General features: G+C 36.9%; 1 protein-coding gene across 3 annotated transcripts in view; it reads right to left on the bottom strand.

The window, feature by feature from the left end:
* LOC111514936 (lachesin) overlaps positions 1-16,756 on the bottom strand; it is a 355,844-nt gene that overhangs the window by 117,439 nt on the left and 221,649 nt on the right. For all 3 annotated transcript variants that reach the window (XM_074179769.1, XM_074179771.1, XM_074179770.1), the window contains exons 2-3: positions 10,092-10,323; positions 346-665 (exon numbers count right to left, since the gene is read on the bottom strand). In XM_074179769.1, coding sequence (XP_074035870.1) covers positions 346-451 — 106 coding nt within the window. In that variant the 5' untranslated portion in view covers positions 452-665; positions 10,092-10,323. The remainder of the gene's footprint in view (positions 1-345; positions 666-10,091; positions 10,324-16,756) is intronic.

The following is a 16,756-nucleotide window of genomic DNA, read 5'->3' as shown; positions in this document are numbered from 1 at the left end:
TACCACGAAATAATCAAGTCATCAACCACACAAATAATGATGAAAAATTCCCAAATGACGCAGACTTCAATGGTCACACTGCATAATAGTATACGACATTCCAAAATTATGAGTACCTATGTTGAAACTCTACATGAAAATATTCGGTATCGTTCAATAATTCCGAAAAACAAACAACTACTCTCATTATCTACCCGGTTACAAGATCCCCTTCCCCATACACAGAATAACCTCGTACTTTCAGGCAGTTTATGCTGCTGATAAATCCCTTGGAGAGATTACACTAAAACCAATAATCAGTCTTTGTCAACTCCAGATGATAAATGGTATAAACGAATTACTAACCTCGACAATTCTCGGGCGGCTCCGTAGAACTCACGATGGTGTCTGTCAAAAACAGCATCAACACATAAAACGTAACACAGTTCAGTGGAAGCACAATAACCGCCATAACTGATTTGGATTCGATTAGTCACTTCGCCTTATAGAACAGTTTGTCAGTCACTAGTCACAGTTTATTAGCTACTAATAACTTTCAAAACACCACCGCAGAGATGCAAGATTCAGCATATTCACAGTTGCGGTTTCAATCTTGCTGTGCTGAAATTGTGCAATTAAGCCCTCCAGGATTCTAATCTTCGAGGTGATGAACTCCTTCGAGGCACCTATGGAGAGAAAGCTTTCATTGAATTTATATATTAAGCGGGTTATAACAATGGGTATTGTACAAGGGGATTTTGTGAAAATCGGAGATTATATCGCTATCAGTACAGGCATGAGTGTGAAAAGAAGACTCAGATCTTGTAGGTTCATTTATTTCGAAAAATAGTAGTTAATTTTGATATTTCAATTAAACTGTTCGATACTTGATGAAAATACCTAACAAAACTTACTTTTCATCAGTTCGGACTTTCATTGTCTAATATGATATAAATTGATTTAAAATCCCTGAAAGAACCTGTAAAAATTTGAAAGGTAAGCTGAAAAATAACACTTATATCAAGCGAAAGAAACTGAAATTACAGTGAGAAAATTGAACTATTAACAAGAGATGAACATTGGTGGTGTGGAAGAAAAGCCGCCATAACCAGTACTTGTACTTCCCTACATCGGAGGATTGTCGGAAAGGATAAGGAGAATTGGGTCCAAGTATAACATCAGAACCTGCTTCAGATCTGGAAACACTATCCGTAGCAGCCTCACGAACTCCAGGCCACCAAACGCGGACTGCGAATTCAAGAATTTCATTAACCGGATACCCTGTTAGTGCGGAGAATCTTACATCGGTGAAACTAAGAGGCCATGGAAAGTTCGCATTGCTGAGCACAAGAAACACACACAACGAGGAGAAACCAGCAAATCAGGAATAGCAGAGCATGTTTAGACTCATCAACATAACATTAAGTGATCTCAAGCTGAAATCATCCACAAGTCGAAACACTAGCTTAGGAGAAAATTCAAAGAAGCCGCATATAGATATGTTGTCCAACAACGCATTCAGCCAAAGTAAAATAGAGATACGCAAAATATGGTAACTTCTCGGTCGGTCGGTAGCCAAGCGGTTCGGCGTGGGTGCTTTGTTCACTCATTCGAATTGACTGCTGTGTTGGTCGGTGGTTCAAACCCTAGTCTGAACGATCGATCTTCACTTGCTACCGTCCAACCCATATTAGGAATCACACGTTAAAAGGTAAGACCTCGTTAATCCTTAGCTCGCACAAGTTTCGACTTCTGAGGGTTGTCGTTCGTAGGGGTGCGACAGCTTGTTAACGGAAAAAACAGATTTCAAACAGATTTTTTTCTAATCAAGCGGAACACGACCAACTCCCGCCTAACGGTCTGCTCCCGCTAAAACCGATGAGGCGGGAAACCGGAAGAGGGGATAGGTGAACGCACTCGAATGACCTATAAATAGTCAGATCTCGGAGAAATGAGTCAGTTATCACCCGAACATGATTGTGGATACTAACAATCGAAACGTCGTGAAGTAACTTGTTTTGGAATCTTTTTATTTTTAATTTTCATTTCTTGTTGATATTTTTTTATTCTCATCTCGTGTTTATAGTTAAATTTTTTTATTTTTTGGTTGTTGCTTGTTATTTTTCAGCTAACCTTTTAATTTCTTACAGATTCTTTCAGGGATTTCAAATCTATTTATATCATATAACACAATGGAAGTCCAAACTAATGAAATGCATCATGAAACATTGTCAACCACCTTCAAACAAACAAAACTCACCAATATAGTTTACAAAGTATGAGATTTTCACATTTCTGCTGTAGCGTGTAGGTCATCTTACTATTATTTTCTATAATAATTATTAGTGTAAATTCAAATGATGCCACAGCTTATACAGGACGCCATTCATACACCGTTGTGTATGATTAGTTACCAGCTACCAATTTATGCGGAATTTTGAATTTCTTTTTTTTTGGCCGACTTCTGATGTGTTTTCGCTTCGATTGGTCAAACCAAGCACGATTTCTGCAAAGGCAGATGTGCCAAGATGGTTGTGAAGGGACACACATTTTTTCGATTTAAATTTTTCTTTCTGTTGAAGTTTATAATTGCCCTGAGTTGGGTAAAAATAATATTCTGGCTATCTTGTAATTCAGCTCTGGAATTTCCAGTTTGTTTCCTAATCAAACACGGAGCTCCCGGTATTCGATAGATAAATCTTCTTGAGAGGTGAATCTTTGAGAAAGCCCCAGAATTTTGATAATCCTCCAGATGGCTCATTTGTGTTAGGTTTGCTTTCATTAAAATTTATTTTTAGGATTAAAGGATAACATCAGACGAATTATTATTTTATTTTGGAGACATTGAAACTAATCACCTTACTATCGCATAGGCTAATGAGTCCAACTCGGCAGGAAGTGCGGATCTTTCCGATCTTTTCCTTTCTTAAATTGTAAAGAAATGTCCGTGGTGGTATCCAATTGGATAGTATTCTACAGCAATGTTACTGTCATGCGGAGAGAACCAATAAGGCCAGACTTATAATATATTTTAAGTTGGGAAAGAAAGTTTTTGGCTTTCTACTACTCCATCTGATACAAAAAAAGGGATGAGAGAATCTTCCAAAGAAAGGAAGGAAGTAATCAATTTGAAAATAAGTAACTCTATACATGGATGTGTAGATCATGCAAAGAAGTCACTTTCAGACACAAACTGAAAGAAAGTCCTCCTGAAACAGCTACTTTCATATAAACATTGAATTACACGAGAGAAAAAAAATCTTTCGAAACAAATACTTCTATATGAACACTGAATCATACAGAAGATACTTTTCTCTACTCAGTTTGTATTTTAAACTTTTGTTGTGGAATAAGAATCAGATTTCATTCACATGAGTTCTACTTTGAATGAATGGTAATAAATTGTACTCACATAGAACACTGTCACCCTCACTGGTATACACCGATGTTTCGCCTTAAGACACTTGCCCTAAGGCTCTTCAGTACCAAATTGGATAACATTATAGAACATACACACACTTCATTCATGAATTACGATTTTTCAATGTCACGGAATAAGCTTGATCTGCTTATTCCTTTGGAAGATTCTCTCATCCCTTTTTTTTGTATCAGATGGAGTAGTAGAAAGCCAAAAACTTTCTTTCCCAAAAATTAATCACTCCTAAAAATATAATCCCTTCAGTTCATATTTTAACTTATAATATTATTTTGAATCGAACTACTTCATTTTTGAACTTTCTATAAAAAACTTTCAATCAATTCCTAAGATTGTTCATTCGTTATTGAGAAATTAAATTTTGAACGTTTTCTTCAAGAAAAAACAGAAAATTCTCTGTCGCTCTTTTTATTGAGGAAATCAACAGAAGTTATATCAATGTCAACACAATCAAAATGACCTCCATCTAGTTCCATACAATAATACAGTCTACTTTCGAAAGCATTCTTTACATTATTGAAGATGACCGAAGCCAGAAATCAGCATTTCCGAACAATTCTCTGGTGCAGGTCGTCTAGATTTGTAGAATTTATTCAATTAGTAGTAATCGTTTTCAAATGAACGACACTGTTGATTTTTTCTGCACTGGTATTTTTTGTTGAATATAGTTGTTGCGGAACAAAAATTAGATAGTTGGTCACTGCCACTTTTTCACGAATAATTATTCAGTCATCCTTGTTCACTGTGTTCCAACATGGTTTATTCTACTGAAGAAAGAAAAGAAATTGTTTCAACCTACTATCGAAATAATGAATGTGCTAAAGCTGCTGCAAGAATTTATAATACGAATCATCCAGACCACAACGTAAGCCATCAATACGTTAAACAGTTAATGGATAAGTTTCGAACTTCAGGTTCTGTCAACCACAAAAAAACATGAAGTATCCCGTCCTGTCAGAAATGACGGAGTTGAAGTTGCAGTTTTAGGACATGTACAAATGGATAATCCACAATCTATCAGACGAATAGCTAGAGTGTCTGGTGTATCAACTACGAGTGTTTTTCGGATTTTGAAAGCCTACAAAGTTTATCCTTTCAAAATAAGGCTAGTTCAAAAATTGAACGAAGATGAAGCTGATCGTCGACTTCAGTTTTGTGAGGTGTGGGGTGACAATTTAGTAGAAAATGAAATAACATTCCCGCAGAACGGTGCAACCTTACATTTTGATGTTCGGGCGAGACATTTTTTGGACGAACGTTTTCCGATGCGTTGGATCGGCAGAAGCGGTCCAGTGGAGTGGCCAGCTAGATAACCTGATCTGACACCGATGAATTTATTTCTGTGGGGACACCTGAAGTCGAAAGTATACTCTACTCAACCTTCAAATCTAGGAGACCTGCGACAGAGAATTATTCGGGAATGCCGATTGGTGACTCCGGACACCTTGAATAATGTACGGAATGCTTTCGAGAGTAGACTTTATTATTGTATAGAACTAGGTGGAGGTCATTTTCAACAATTTATCTGTTTCCATTTGTTTCAAATGATATTATTCGGTGTTGATTTTCTCATTAAAATGAACGACAGCGAATTTTCTGTTTTTTTCTCAAATAAAAATTCCATCATTTAGTTTCTCAATAACGAATAAACCAATTTCCGCATAAATTACAGTAGCGATAGGGGAATAAAGGACCTTTTAAATGATGTATTACTCAACCCCCCATGCCGCCCTGTATATGGTTGCTACCTATATTCGGGTGGCGTACACTTTAGTGTTGATTTGGATTTGTAGAAAAGACTTAACAAACTCATAGTGCTGTCCAGCCAAAAACTGCCATTCACAAATAAATGGGCAACATATAATTTGCTGTTACACTGCTTGAAAAATCTAATGTATACCTTCCAAAATGAAAATCTTATAGAAAATTGCACTGATTAATTCTGAATGTCGATCTCAAATAATCAAGTAGAAGAAGATCATTCGCATCAATGAAGTCTTTTCCACGAAAGTCACCAAAAACATCTTCGACTTTGATGAGTTTTTAAGTTACTTCTTCGCATGATCTTCATATCTCGTCGTCGAGATGTAATATTATTACCCATTCGGGTAATATCACATAACCAATCCCAGATTTAATGTAAAATGTTTTCCATTCAATGTGAAATTTTGTCCATAATAACCCTCCACCCCACAATGACCCTGATAGCCTTAATTGTATCACATTTTTCAAATTATGTTCCACCTTGTCAATCACATCGATGATTTACGATAAAACCCATCAAATTCCGTTTTGTAATGGTTAAAATTATATGTAACGTATCCAGCCCCATCAACTGACAGGGCTTCAATTCTCTCGCCCTGTAATAATAATCCAAGTATCGATTGGATGGCATAGGGTTAACAATTTGTTCGCCTTCAAATAGAACGTATCATACCATTTCTGAGGGCCAAGGACTTGACTGAACGATATCAAAGTCAGGAGTGTTTGTTTGACAAATAAACTTTCAAGCGAGCTAGGACGTTGTATATTTATGAGAGTGGGTGAATCAATTCTTTCTTATGTTGTTCCTTGGGTTTTATCCCCTTATCGAATACACACAAATGTTTTCCAGGTCAACTGATGACGCACAGTAGCATGAAAAATGTACGAAAAGAATGTTTTCCAGACTTACTTTTTCTGTATCGGGAGCTTTGATATACATCAATGTATCAATACTCGTATAAGTCAATGATAGTAGTAGATGATGGTCTCAGAATACTTGAGGCGAATTGTCAATATATTCCTGACAAAAAAGACTTAATTTTGATTGATGAGGAAAATCGCCATGTAATGAGTTTGATATGAAAACAGTTCATTTTGAAGGTTACGTTAAAGCAAGTATGAACCCCAACATAGTGGTATAATAATTTTCTTGGCGGTATAAAAAATTAATTGTGTATACAAAATATCGCATGGAATGCGTGCTGAATATTATGCAGTAAATAATAATCTGGATGATCAGAAATATTGTTGTATTGTAGTTTAAATATGACGTAATACTATATTCAAATAGCATCACGCATGGTTTCTATGTATTGAAATTTGACAAACTCATCCTATGTGGAGGCATCAATATAGTTTCAAATACAAAAATCATTTTCAGACACTTTCTTCAGATGTTATTGAAAGTTTCTGATTTTTTCTGAAAAATACCAAAATCCGAAAATCCATACTCCATACAAAAATCCATACTATGACCAAAACGAGCGTCGAACGACAGCAATTTCATTCTGCTGAGGAAGAGGAGTTTCCAGTAGATTTATTTCACGCAAGAGATTCCAAAATACACTTATTTGATTTCTCCAACTTTCATAGTCGTGCCAGGTATGGTAGTGCCAGATCTGGTAGTATACTTTGATATGGCAGTTCCGAGACCGAAGAACTTTTCAAAATTCAACGAAGTTTCATCCATAGTATGGGGCAAACTTGAAGACTGGCTATAAATCAAATCATCTGAAGAAAAAATTCATTCAGGCCAGTCTTCACTTACCTACACAGTCGGTTAATGAAGTGAGATGATTAGAACACAACTATTCCCCTGGCTAATACTACGAAAGGATTGTATCCGAGAGGTGTCAGTGCAGGATTCTTCGCAGAATAAATTCCTGCATATGTTTTTTGCGATACAGCAAGTGTATCTCCAGTTATATCGAAAGAAGCAAATGCAAAAAACTGCCTTACTGTAGTGAATGTATCATTATTATTCCCTAAGATTGCGATGGTTGGGCCCTATTCCTGAACTCATGCATTTGTCTGGCTAAGATTTCTGCCTTAGTGCGGCATGCCGGTATGATCTTGAGATTTTGAATCATCAATGATTCTAATAATATTAGAACAACTACCTTGATAGAGTGGTCTGAATAGAGTATGGATAGTTTGAAGAGAAAATATTGATATTTCGACATTATTTCGAGTCACCATCCTGACAGGCCATGATGCACCACTCAGTTTTCGACTTAGGCCCACTCGAAGCCGTGATCTTGAATAATTTTGAAGAAGACCCCATGCATTGGCTATTTCTGTGTTGCCGCAGGAATGAAGTGATCTAAGAGGCTTTTATACAGACCTTCTACTGAACGGGTTTCAACTCAGTGCAAAAGTTGTGATCACCTCGATCAGTGTCGAAAACTAAATCAAGTTGACTAGTTACTCAGGCAGCTGTCCTAAAGAAAAATTATCCAACTCCTGCTTCCTCATGGTCGCGGACCGAGCAGATAAAGTGTTCCGAGCTCTTGATGATTCTACAGACAACATTCAGCATTATTCCGTCATGTAAGTACTCCAAACTCAAAAGTTCAAAGCTTTTCTGTTGTCACGGGAAGTACAACCATTGAACGGACTATTTGGCATGCAAACTCTTATGAAGGTGCATCATTTTTTGGGTGTTGACGTCGAGTTTATACAGCTCCTTTCGGATTGATTCCACTACTTCAAAAGATAAGAGTAAAATTGAAACGGCAACCAATCTGATTACCAGATTTGTCGAAGTTTGTTCTGAGAGTGTTCTTCACTGCAGCTGTTTCCTCTTGTGAGTGGCGTTGTTCCACCTCGAGATAAGTATACGTCTCTCTAGTATCACAGTGCAGAATACTTCCATGTACAAGCTGCGCATTGTGCATCCTCTCTGAGGGAATCGCCCTGAAATAGCCTGACCAGTTATGGTCAGGCTAATGTGTATTTCAGGCTAGTTATTTGATTATTTTGTCGAGTACCACAAGGCATCTGAGCAAATGCAAGATGAGCTCATGCGATGTTGCATCAAATGCCTTGCAATAACCGATCCATATCATGAAGAGGTTACGCTGTTGCTGTGTCGAGTCCTGCATTACACGTCAGGTCGTCTTTGCATCCAGTGACTCCTCTCTTCGACCCTCTCAGTTCATTTATCCATTTGAATACTTGATCAACTGCGGTATGTATTCATCTGTATAAGATTGTCGGTCTATAATTCCTAAGAATCGACAAACCTACGCTTTTGAGAATGAAAACGTTCCGCTTTTTGACAAACTAATCGAAAATCATATTATTATTATTATTTTTTCACAGTAGTGTGAGCTGGTCAGGCCCTATCTCCCGAAGCCCCGATGCATTCGAGAGGGCGCGCCAGCATTATCAACCTACAACCACTCCCTACACCGTGTGGTAAGTGATCATTAGATCCGAGAAACATGTGCCCTGAGCAAGTACAGTGAGCCAAGCATGACAGCCTTCTGCATCTGTCTGGCTGAGATTTCTGCCTTACTGCGGCAAGCCGGTATGATTTCAAGATTCAAGAGTAGAGAGGGCATCATTCCACCGAGAACTCCAAAAATCAGAACGACCATCTTGATAGAGTGGTCTGCATAGAGTCTGCGGAGTTCGAAGATGAAATCTCAATATTTTATCCGTTTTTCTTCCTCTTTCCGGACTATATTCGTCTCGCCTGGAGCTGAAAACTCAACGACAAATATCGTCTTGCTCTGGTCGTCGAGAAGTACTACATCGGGCTTATTAGCTTGTATGAGCCTCAGGGTGGGAAACGAATAGTTCCAATGAATTTGGCAGTTCTCGTTCCCCACAACGAATTCAATATCCTCCGGAGCAACACAGTTGTCTCGTCAATACCGTAAGAGTGCCGCAGATGGTAATATAGCACTGTAAGGGCCGCAGTTATGTCGATGGATATAGGCCGAGACCGCATATGCTGGACATGCTGATAGCAAGTGCATTAGGTTTTCGGGTGCCTCGCGGCAGGCCCTGCACCTTGAGTCAGAAACCTCTGCACCCATCACGCGTTTGCGGTAGACTAAGGTGTTGAAGACACCATCCTGCCAAGCCATGCTGAACCCCTCAGTTTCCAACTTCAGCCCACTCGACCTGAGAAAAGCGAAAGTCAGGCGCTTTGATAAGCCAGGTCTTCAATGTTAATGGCTTATCCTTGCGTTTCCGCAGAAGTTAGGTGATCTCTGCGGCTTTTATATGAGCTTTTTGCTGAACGGGATCCAACTCGGTGTCAGAGTTGTGGTCACTTCGTTCAGTGTTGAAAACTAAACCGAGTTCATCAGCTGCTCGGAAAGCTGCCCCTCAAGAGAAATGTTCCAATTCCTGCTCTCTCATGGTCACGGACTATGCAGAGGAGGGGATCCGAACTCCTGACGACTTTACAGTACTATATCCAGTACCATTATATCATGTAGACACACCAAACTCAAATATCATCATTATTATTTTCATTATTATGTTGTAGAGCGTCCATGTGTTTGATGTCTTCAACAACTCAAATATGAGTGTTTCTAATACAAACTGAATAAGTAAAATTAGTTTTCATATAAATAACTGTTATTATATTTGGAAATAAATAATTTTCCCCAGGTGAATTTTTTCTTCCAGTTCATATCTGAAAAAAATCTTCGGTGCATAATCTCCATAAGGAGTTTCCATTGAAGTACTTCATTTTTTCTTTCATAAGTTTTGCCTGGAATAGGTTGTAGGACAAATGGTTTTTTACCAATTTGCGTTCATCAGGAGACAAATTATTCGTTACTATACCTCGTTATGATCGAAATGGTAGATACATGGTACTAACAAAATATTGCATAACCACAGCAACCTACTCTGAGAATGAACATGAATCCTATTGTACGCATCTTTGTACCTGAATCTTCCTGACCCACTCGAATCGAGCGTCAATTATCACATCAAAATAATTCAGTTCCATTTCTAGCCGTCGGTGCTCCCACTAGTCCGCTCTTCCATTGTTTCATAATTAGTCGGAGCTGGTCCATGGCAAGCCCGGATTGTAAGGTGTTATTTGCAGGAATGGAAGGAGGCCGGGGGTCTTTCTATCTGGGCGAATTCCTGCTGCTGTTATTAATGTTTCAGGTAACCTGGAACAAGGAAAGTACATTAATAAAAGTCATGGTAATTATTATGGATGTGCGTTGGGTGGCGAGGGATATTTATGAGGTATTTCGCGGGGTCGGATAAATTGGGTTTTTCGGTTGTGGTTTATTGGTTCTTTGTGGATATCGGACACATCGCGAGGTTTATGGGATGTGGCTTTATAAAATATTGTAGTAAACTGGAGTTGGATTTTCGAAGCTGGAAGATTAAGATTTCTGAAGAGGTATTTAGAATTATTTCTACGTTTTGAAAAGTTATTTTTGAACTATTGATTTTAATGTTATAATGAAGTATATGTTATTATACTGTCAAAAAAAACATCGATAATGAGTCCTATGGCTTGATGTAACTGATGACCTTCAATAAGTCTGAAATCAGAATAAATCTATTTGAAAGAAAATTGATTTTGTTGTAAAAAAGCGTGGGGTGCTAAATATCCATTGTTATAAATACCCGGTTGGGGGGTGTTGGCCACATTGGAGCCATAATAAAATTATTATTTCTAGCATTCCACGCTTTTTTACAACAGAATCAATTTCTTTGTGAATAGATTTTTTCTGATTTCAGATTTATTAAGTCATTAGTTACATCAAGCCACAGGACTTTCTTTTAGTTTTTCAAACTATAATTTATTTCGTTTCATCTTTCAGATAATTTCTTTTTCTACTGAAATATCTGCAATTTGAAAATATGAACGGAAGAACATCCAAAACTTGTCACTTTGGGAGTTTCCGAGTTTTATTTGTTTCGAAGAGAGATTAACGTAATAGTAGAGAATTTTTTTGAAATAATTTCCAGAAACACGAAAAAATATTTTGACAAGTCGAAATAAGAGCACATATACAAAAAATGTGGTAGATATTCAAATTTCGCGGCTACTTAAGTTCGATAAGCAAGTTTTTCATCTGCTGCCAATCCAACCAGGAACATTTTGAGCCAAATATTAACTACTAAACTACCTGAAACCCTGGCCACTCAACTTCAGGAAACAATAGCAAATCAAGAAGAGAAAGCTCAGTCAAATTTTTTATATGCACAGCTCTCGCAGGTTGCTCCAAAAATTACGCCATAATGAATCAGAATAATATAGATGAGCACAATCGGTGTAAAATCAGAAAATATAGTAAACCAGTGTAATCCAATGTTTATCAAATACGAGATGGTTACTGGAATATTTGGAAAAGGATGAGTACATGAAAGATCTCAATACTAATATTTCTAACACGGAGGGTGCTTTAATCAAAACTTTCGAAGAAGTCATCAAGGAATTGTAGTCAGAAGATTCATCTCATACCACAAAGAACTGGCCAATTGAATTTATCACAGTGCTTGTATTTCTTCAGAAGAGAGGAAACTTTGGATGGACATGAAAAACCGACGTGTTCAAGTTGCAAGGAAAGTAGAAAATGCATAAAGTCTCTATCGATTCAAAAGTTTCCCCGTGTTTTAGTAATTCATTTAAAAAGATTTTCTCAAACAGAAAGATTCAGAGGCAAGTTAAATGTTGCAATCGAATTTCCTCTAGATGGATTAGACATGAACAATTATGCAGCAGAAAATGTGACTCCTCATCGTTATAATCTATATGCACTTTTGCGGACATTATACAGCATTCTGCAGACATCCTTATAGTGGCACGTATACAATAATTCACACGTGTCACCAATTTAAAAAAAATCGCTTGTGAGTGGAGATGCATACATCATCTTTTATGAAAAGGAGGAAACAATTTCGCACCTTTGAGCGTTTTGGAATAATATTTTTGTACTGTTGTTTTTAATGTTATGATGAATTAGTTATGTAAGATCTATGTTATATTATATGTAAAGTAAACAAAGTGGAAAGGATGGGAATGTCTTAGCTGAATGTCACCAAAACATGCAATGCATTAGTAATACAATTCTTCAGATAGATATGTTAACAGAAAGTGAACTGATTTGTGATCTGTTAATGATCTCAGAACATTGTCAGAACAAAATACAGATAGATGTCATAAAGCTGAGAAACTTTAATATGTATATGTACAAACTTCTGCAGAAGTTTCACGAAAAACGGAGGTGTAGCAATTCACAAACATGAAAGTTGTCTAGAAATGATGAACAATACTCAACGGGCTTTTGCGAGGAAGGAGTCCTCGAGTGTTGTGGTATTACATTAAAAAAATCTAGTACGGTTTGTTTGTGTATTTATAGACTTCTATCAGGTAATCTAAAATATTTTTCAAAACTTTTCATGGGAATGCTAACTCTGGTGAGTCAAAACTATAATACCATCATCATAGGTGGTGACTTCTCGGTTGCCAGCAGGGAACTCGACCTCTTTCGTGACCAATTAGCAAGTTTTAATCTCAAATATACTGTTGATGAACCAACAAGGGTAACTGCTAACTCAAGTATTCGCCTAGATAATTTTATAATCAGTGAAAATATTGACTACGAAGTGGCAATCAAGAACTACAATCTGTCTGATCACTTTGCCCAAATTATTCGAATTCCGACTATAAGAAGTGAAAAACAGGTAAAAAATTTCTCAACTTACGGTAGAGTGTTTTCGAAAAATAAAATGAATAACTCCAAACTCTCTTTGGACAATGAGTCATGGGAGGATATCTACAACGAAATCTGCCCAAACAAAGCCTATGAAATTTTCCATGATATAGTACAACATTACATTGAAATTGCCTCTTCTCTGAAGCCACTCCACAAACAAATGAAAAAATTCGACCCCAGCTCACTAACACCAGAACTTCAAGAATTGAAAAACTTAGTGACCCTATACTCAAACTCCGCAAGAGTTGATAAGCGCAAATAACAACAAACTTTGGGCAAATAACGCAAACTTATAAAGAAAAACTCAAAAATAATTACAAAGTGTAGATGACAGAAAAACCAATTCGAACAATGAATCGAAAACAATGTGGCAAATTATCAACCAATTCCAGAAAAAAGCAAACAATTTTCACAATATCATAATTCATGATGGTGATAAAACTGTCCCTGAAATTGAAATAACCAACAACTTCAATAAACATTTTTCCGTAGCTCATGAACAAGAAGCTATTGATTTAAATTTTTTGGAAAATAACAAAAGTATGCCAAAACTCCATTTTCTTACATCCTATAACTAGGCATGACATTGTAGACCTTATAAAAATATTGAAACATTCCAACCCACGTGGTCACGACGAAATCCCAAATAACCTTTCAAAAAAATGTGTTTTTCAGGTATGTGAACCTTTGGCATACATCTGGAATTTGTCGATGGAACGAGGAACTTTTCCCGAAAAATTCAAAGCTGCACTCGTTATACCAATATTCAAAAAAGGAGATACTAATCTTTATGAGAATCATAGAGGAATAAGCTTGCTTCTACGCATTTCAAAGATTTTCGAGCTGCACATTAAAAAGCAATCACCATCATTTTTTATGCTAATGAAAAATTTTCACCAAATCAGCATGGTTTCACCCGGAACAAAAGTACTGAAACGGCACTGTATGAATTCTACGAACATGTCATAAATGCTCTTGATGGCAAACTAAGTATCTGTGGTTTATTTATTGACTTCTCCAGAGCCTTCGATAATGTAAATCACATACTTCTACTTCAGAAAATGGAACGATATGGCGTGAGGGGAACCGCATTAAAATTAATGAAGTCTTATTTGCATGGCAGTACCCAAAAAGTAGTGATTCGGAAAACTGTATGTCAGTCAGCAACCATTGAACAGGGTGTTCCACAAGGCTCAATTCTTGGCCCCTTACTGTTTCTTGTATATGCGAATGACTTATTGCAGTTCATGAATAGTCTCACGGAAATATATGTGATTGCTCATGCAGACGACACCAACTTCCTCATCAAGGAGAGCAATGCAAAAGCACTTGCAGAGGAAACAGAGAATGTCTATGAGCAGGTAGAAACATGGGCAAAAAAAATCATCTATCACTGAACATCACGAAAACATCATTAATGAAATTTTCGCTAAATTCTGCTCATGACAATTTTAGCATTTATGAGAAAGAGGAGTTGTATGTTGAATCTTGCTCAACATCAAAGATGCTTGGCCTCACACTTGACTACAAGCTCACCTGGATCCCTCACATTGAAACTCTTTGCGACAAACTCCGCAGAAATTGTTATGCGCTAAGATTTATGTCAAACTATTGCAGTAAACATGTTTTGTTGAATCTGTACTATGGATCAATATACTGTCATATACGATATGGAATACTAAACCGGGACACTGGTTCGTCTGCAGCGAGGGTTTTTACACTACAGAAATATGCCAACAGAAATATGCCATCAGAACTATTGCTCGTATAGGATGGAGGCAATCGTGTAGAAACATTTTCAAAGAACTCAAAATACTCACCGTTGCGGGTATTTATATTTATGAATTATGCATATATATGTACAAGAGTAGTCATAATTTTAAATGTAATCATCATTAATACCCTACCTGCTCTAAAAATTTAATAATACCCCACATGCATCGAACCGCCATATACCAAAAAAGCCACCTTTTTCTTGTACTAAAATTTTACAATAGTCTTGATGATTTGGTAAAGAATGCAACAATTGTCAATATTCTTAAATCAAGACTGAAAGCTGCTCTCATAGAAAAAAATTGCTACACCCTTGAGGAAGTTTAGGTTAGGTGTTTATTTTTGTCTTCTTTAACGTTCTTATCACTATTCGACATTACCGTTATTTTAAACTTTTTGATTTTAACCATGACCCTCAATTTTACTATTGTAGTATTTCGCTACTTACATATGAAAAGCAGAGAATCTTATAACGTTTTCCTTGTTATGTTACTGATAGAATTAGCAACTGCTATGTACTTTTTAACAAGCGAAATAAATGAATTACTATAATTATTATTAATATTTTAATTGGTATACTCGTCTCGAATATATGTTCATAATTTCAGCTATTTAGCATGTTCAGTTTGTTGGTGGGAGGCACAAAAGTCAAAAGTGTTTTGTCTGTTCGGCGAATTTCTGCTATCGAAAAAATTGGCTCAAAAATGTGTTTTAAATTTCTTGTGAAAATGGAATCGAAGGTTTACAAGCGGTACAAGTTTTTCACAGAAGGTCGAAAAGATGTGGTCGCCCCAGCACATCAATAAACGAAGAAAATGTTGAGAATTACTATTAGAGAAGTTGCTTAGGATGTCGGCATATCGGTTGGCTGATGCATGCAACTTTTTCGGAAACTTTGGGCATGAAGCGTGTGGCAGCGAAGTTCGTTGAGAATTTCTGAATTTTGTCCGAAAAATTGACACATGCGCATCGCTCAGAAACTGTTAAATGATGTCAACGGCGATCCAGATTTGCTTAAAAGGGTCATAAATGGTGACGAGTGATGGAAACCAAAATCTAATCGACCCAATAGAAGAGCCCAGGAGAGCCAAGACCAAAAAAGTACGCCAAATTTGATGAAAGGTTGAGTTTTCACTCAATGTTTTTTTACCACCGTGGCATTGCGCATCAGGTGATTTTTCCATATAGTCGTACGATCAATAAGGAGTATTATCTTGAAGTTATGCGCCGCTTGCGATAAGCAATACGGAGAAAATGTCCAGTATAGTGGAAAAACAATTAATGACTTTCGTCATTAATGCTCCTGTAATGCACCTGTTCACTTTCACAATTTGTTGAAAGCAAAAGTTAAGTGGGACTGGTCCATGGATTTTCAGATGGCTTTCGAAGAAGTCAAGAAAATTTCATCTTCTTCACCTGTTTTAGTGCATTACAACCCAGAGCTACCATTAAGGTTGGTAACAGACGCTAGTGAATACTGGGTAGGTGTGTTGCTAGCACATATAACTCCGGACGGTAAAGAAAAAGTAATATGTTATGCTTCACGAATTTTATCAGAACGAGAACATGAATTCTATACTCTTGAGAAAGAAGGACTAGCAGTAATGTTTGGTAGACATTTTACATTGGTGTCGGCCTCTTTCATATATTTTTCATCCAAACAAAACTATTTCGCAATTTTCAGCAAATAGATTACGTAGATGGGCGATAATACTTTCCAGTTATCAATATGATGTTGAAGTAGTCAAATCGTAAAATAATCCCGCCGACATGTTGTCTCGTTTACCTCAAACATTAGAGGAAATTTCTGTAGAAAACATAGATCTAAATTAATTTTAAATTTTTCAAAGAATGAACATTTTCCTATAGATTTTGAGGTGGTCCGGAAGGACACGTTCGAGGACGGTTTATTGAAAAACATTTCGAATTTCGTTGGTTGGCCGTCAGGATCTCACAAGTGGGGCAAATATGAAAATGTTCGCAGTTTTTATAAAATAAGGAATGAGTTAACCATTGAGTCAGAATGTTCCATGTGGAAGAATAGAATTGTAATTCCTTATGAATTTCGTGGTAAATTCCTGGAAAGTTTGCATCG

This window comes from Leptinotarsa decemlineata, unplaced genomic scaffold (genome assembly GCF_025532065.1).
Source record: "Leptinotarsa decemlineata unplaced genomic scaffold, Ldec_3_MD MMD2_tig00026282_RagTag_RagTag, whole genome shotgun sequence".
Lineage (NCBI taxonomy): Eukaryota > Metazoa > Arthropoda > Insecta > Coleoptera > Chrysomelidae > Leptinotarsa > Leptinotarsa decemlineata.
The sequence above is the reverse complement of the archived record's forward strand: the minus strand, read 5'-3'. Positions and strand labels throughout refer to the sequence as shown.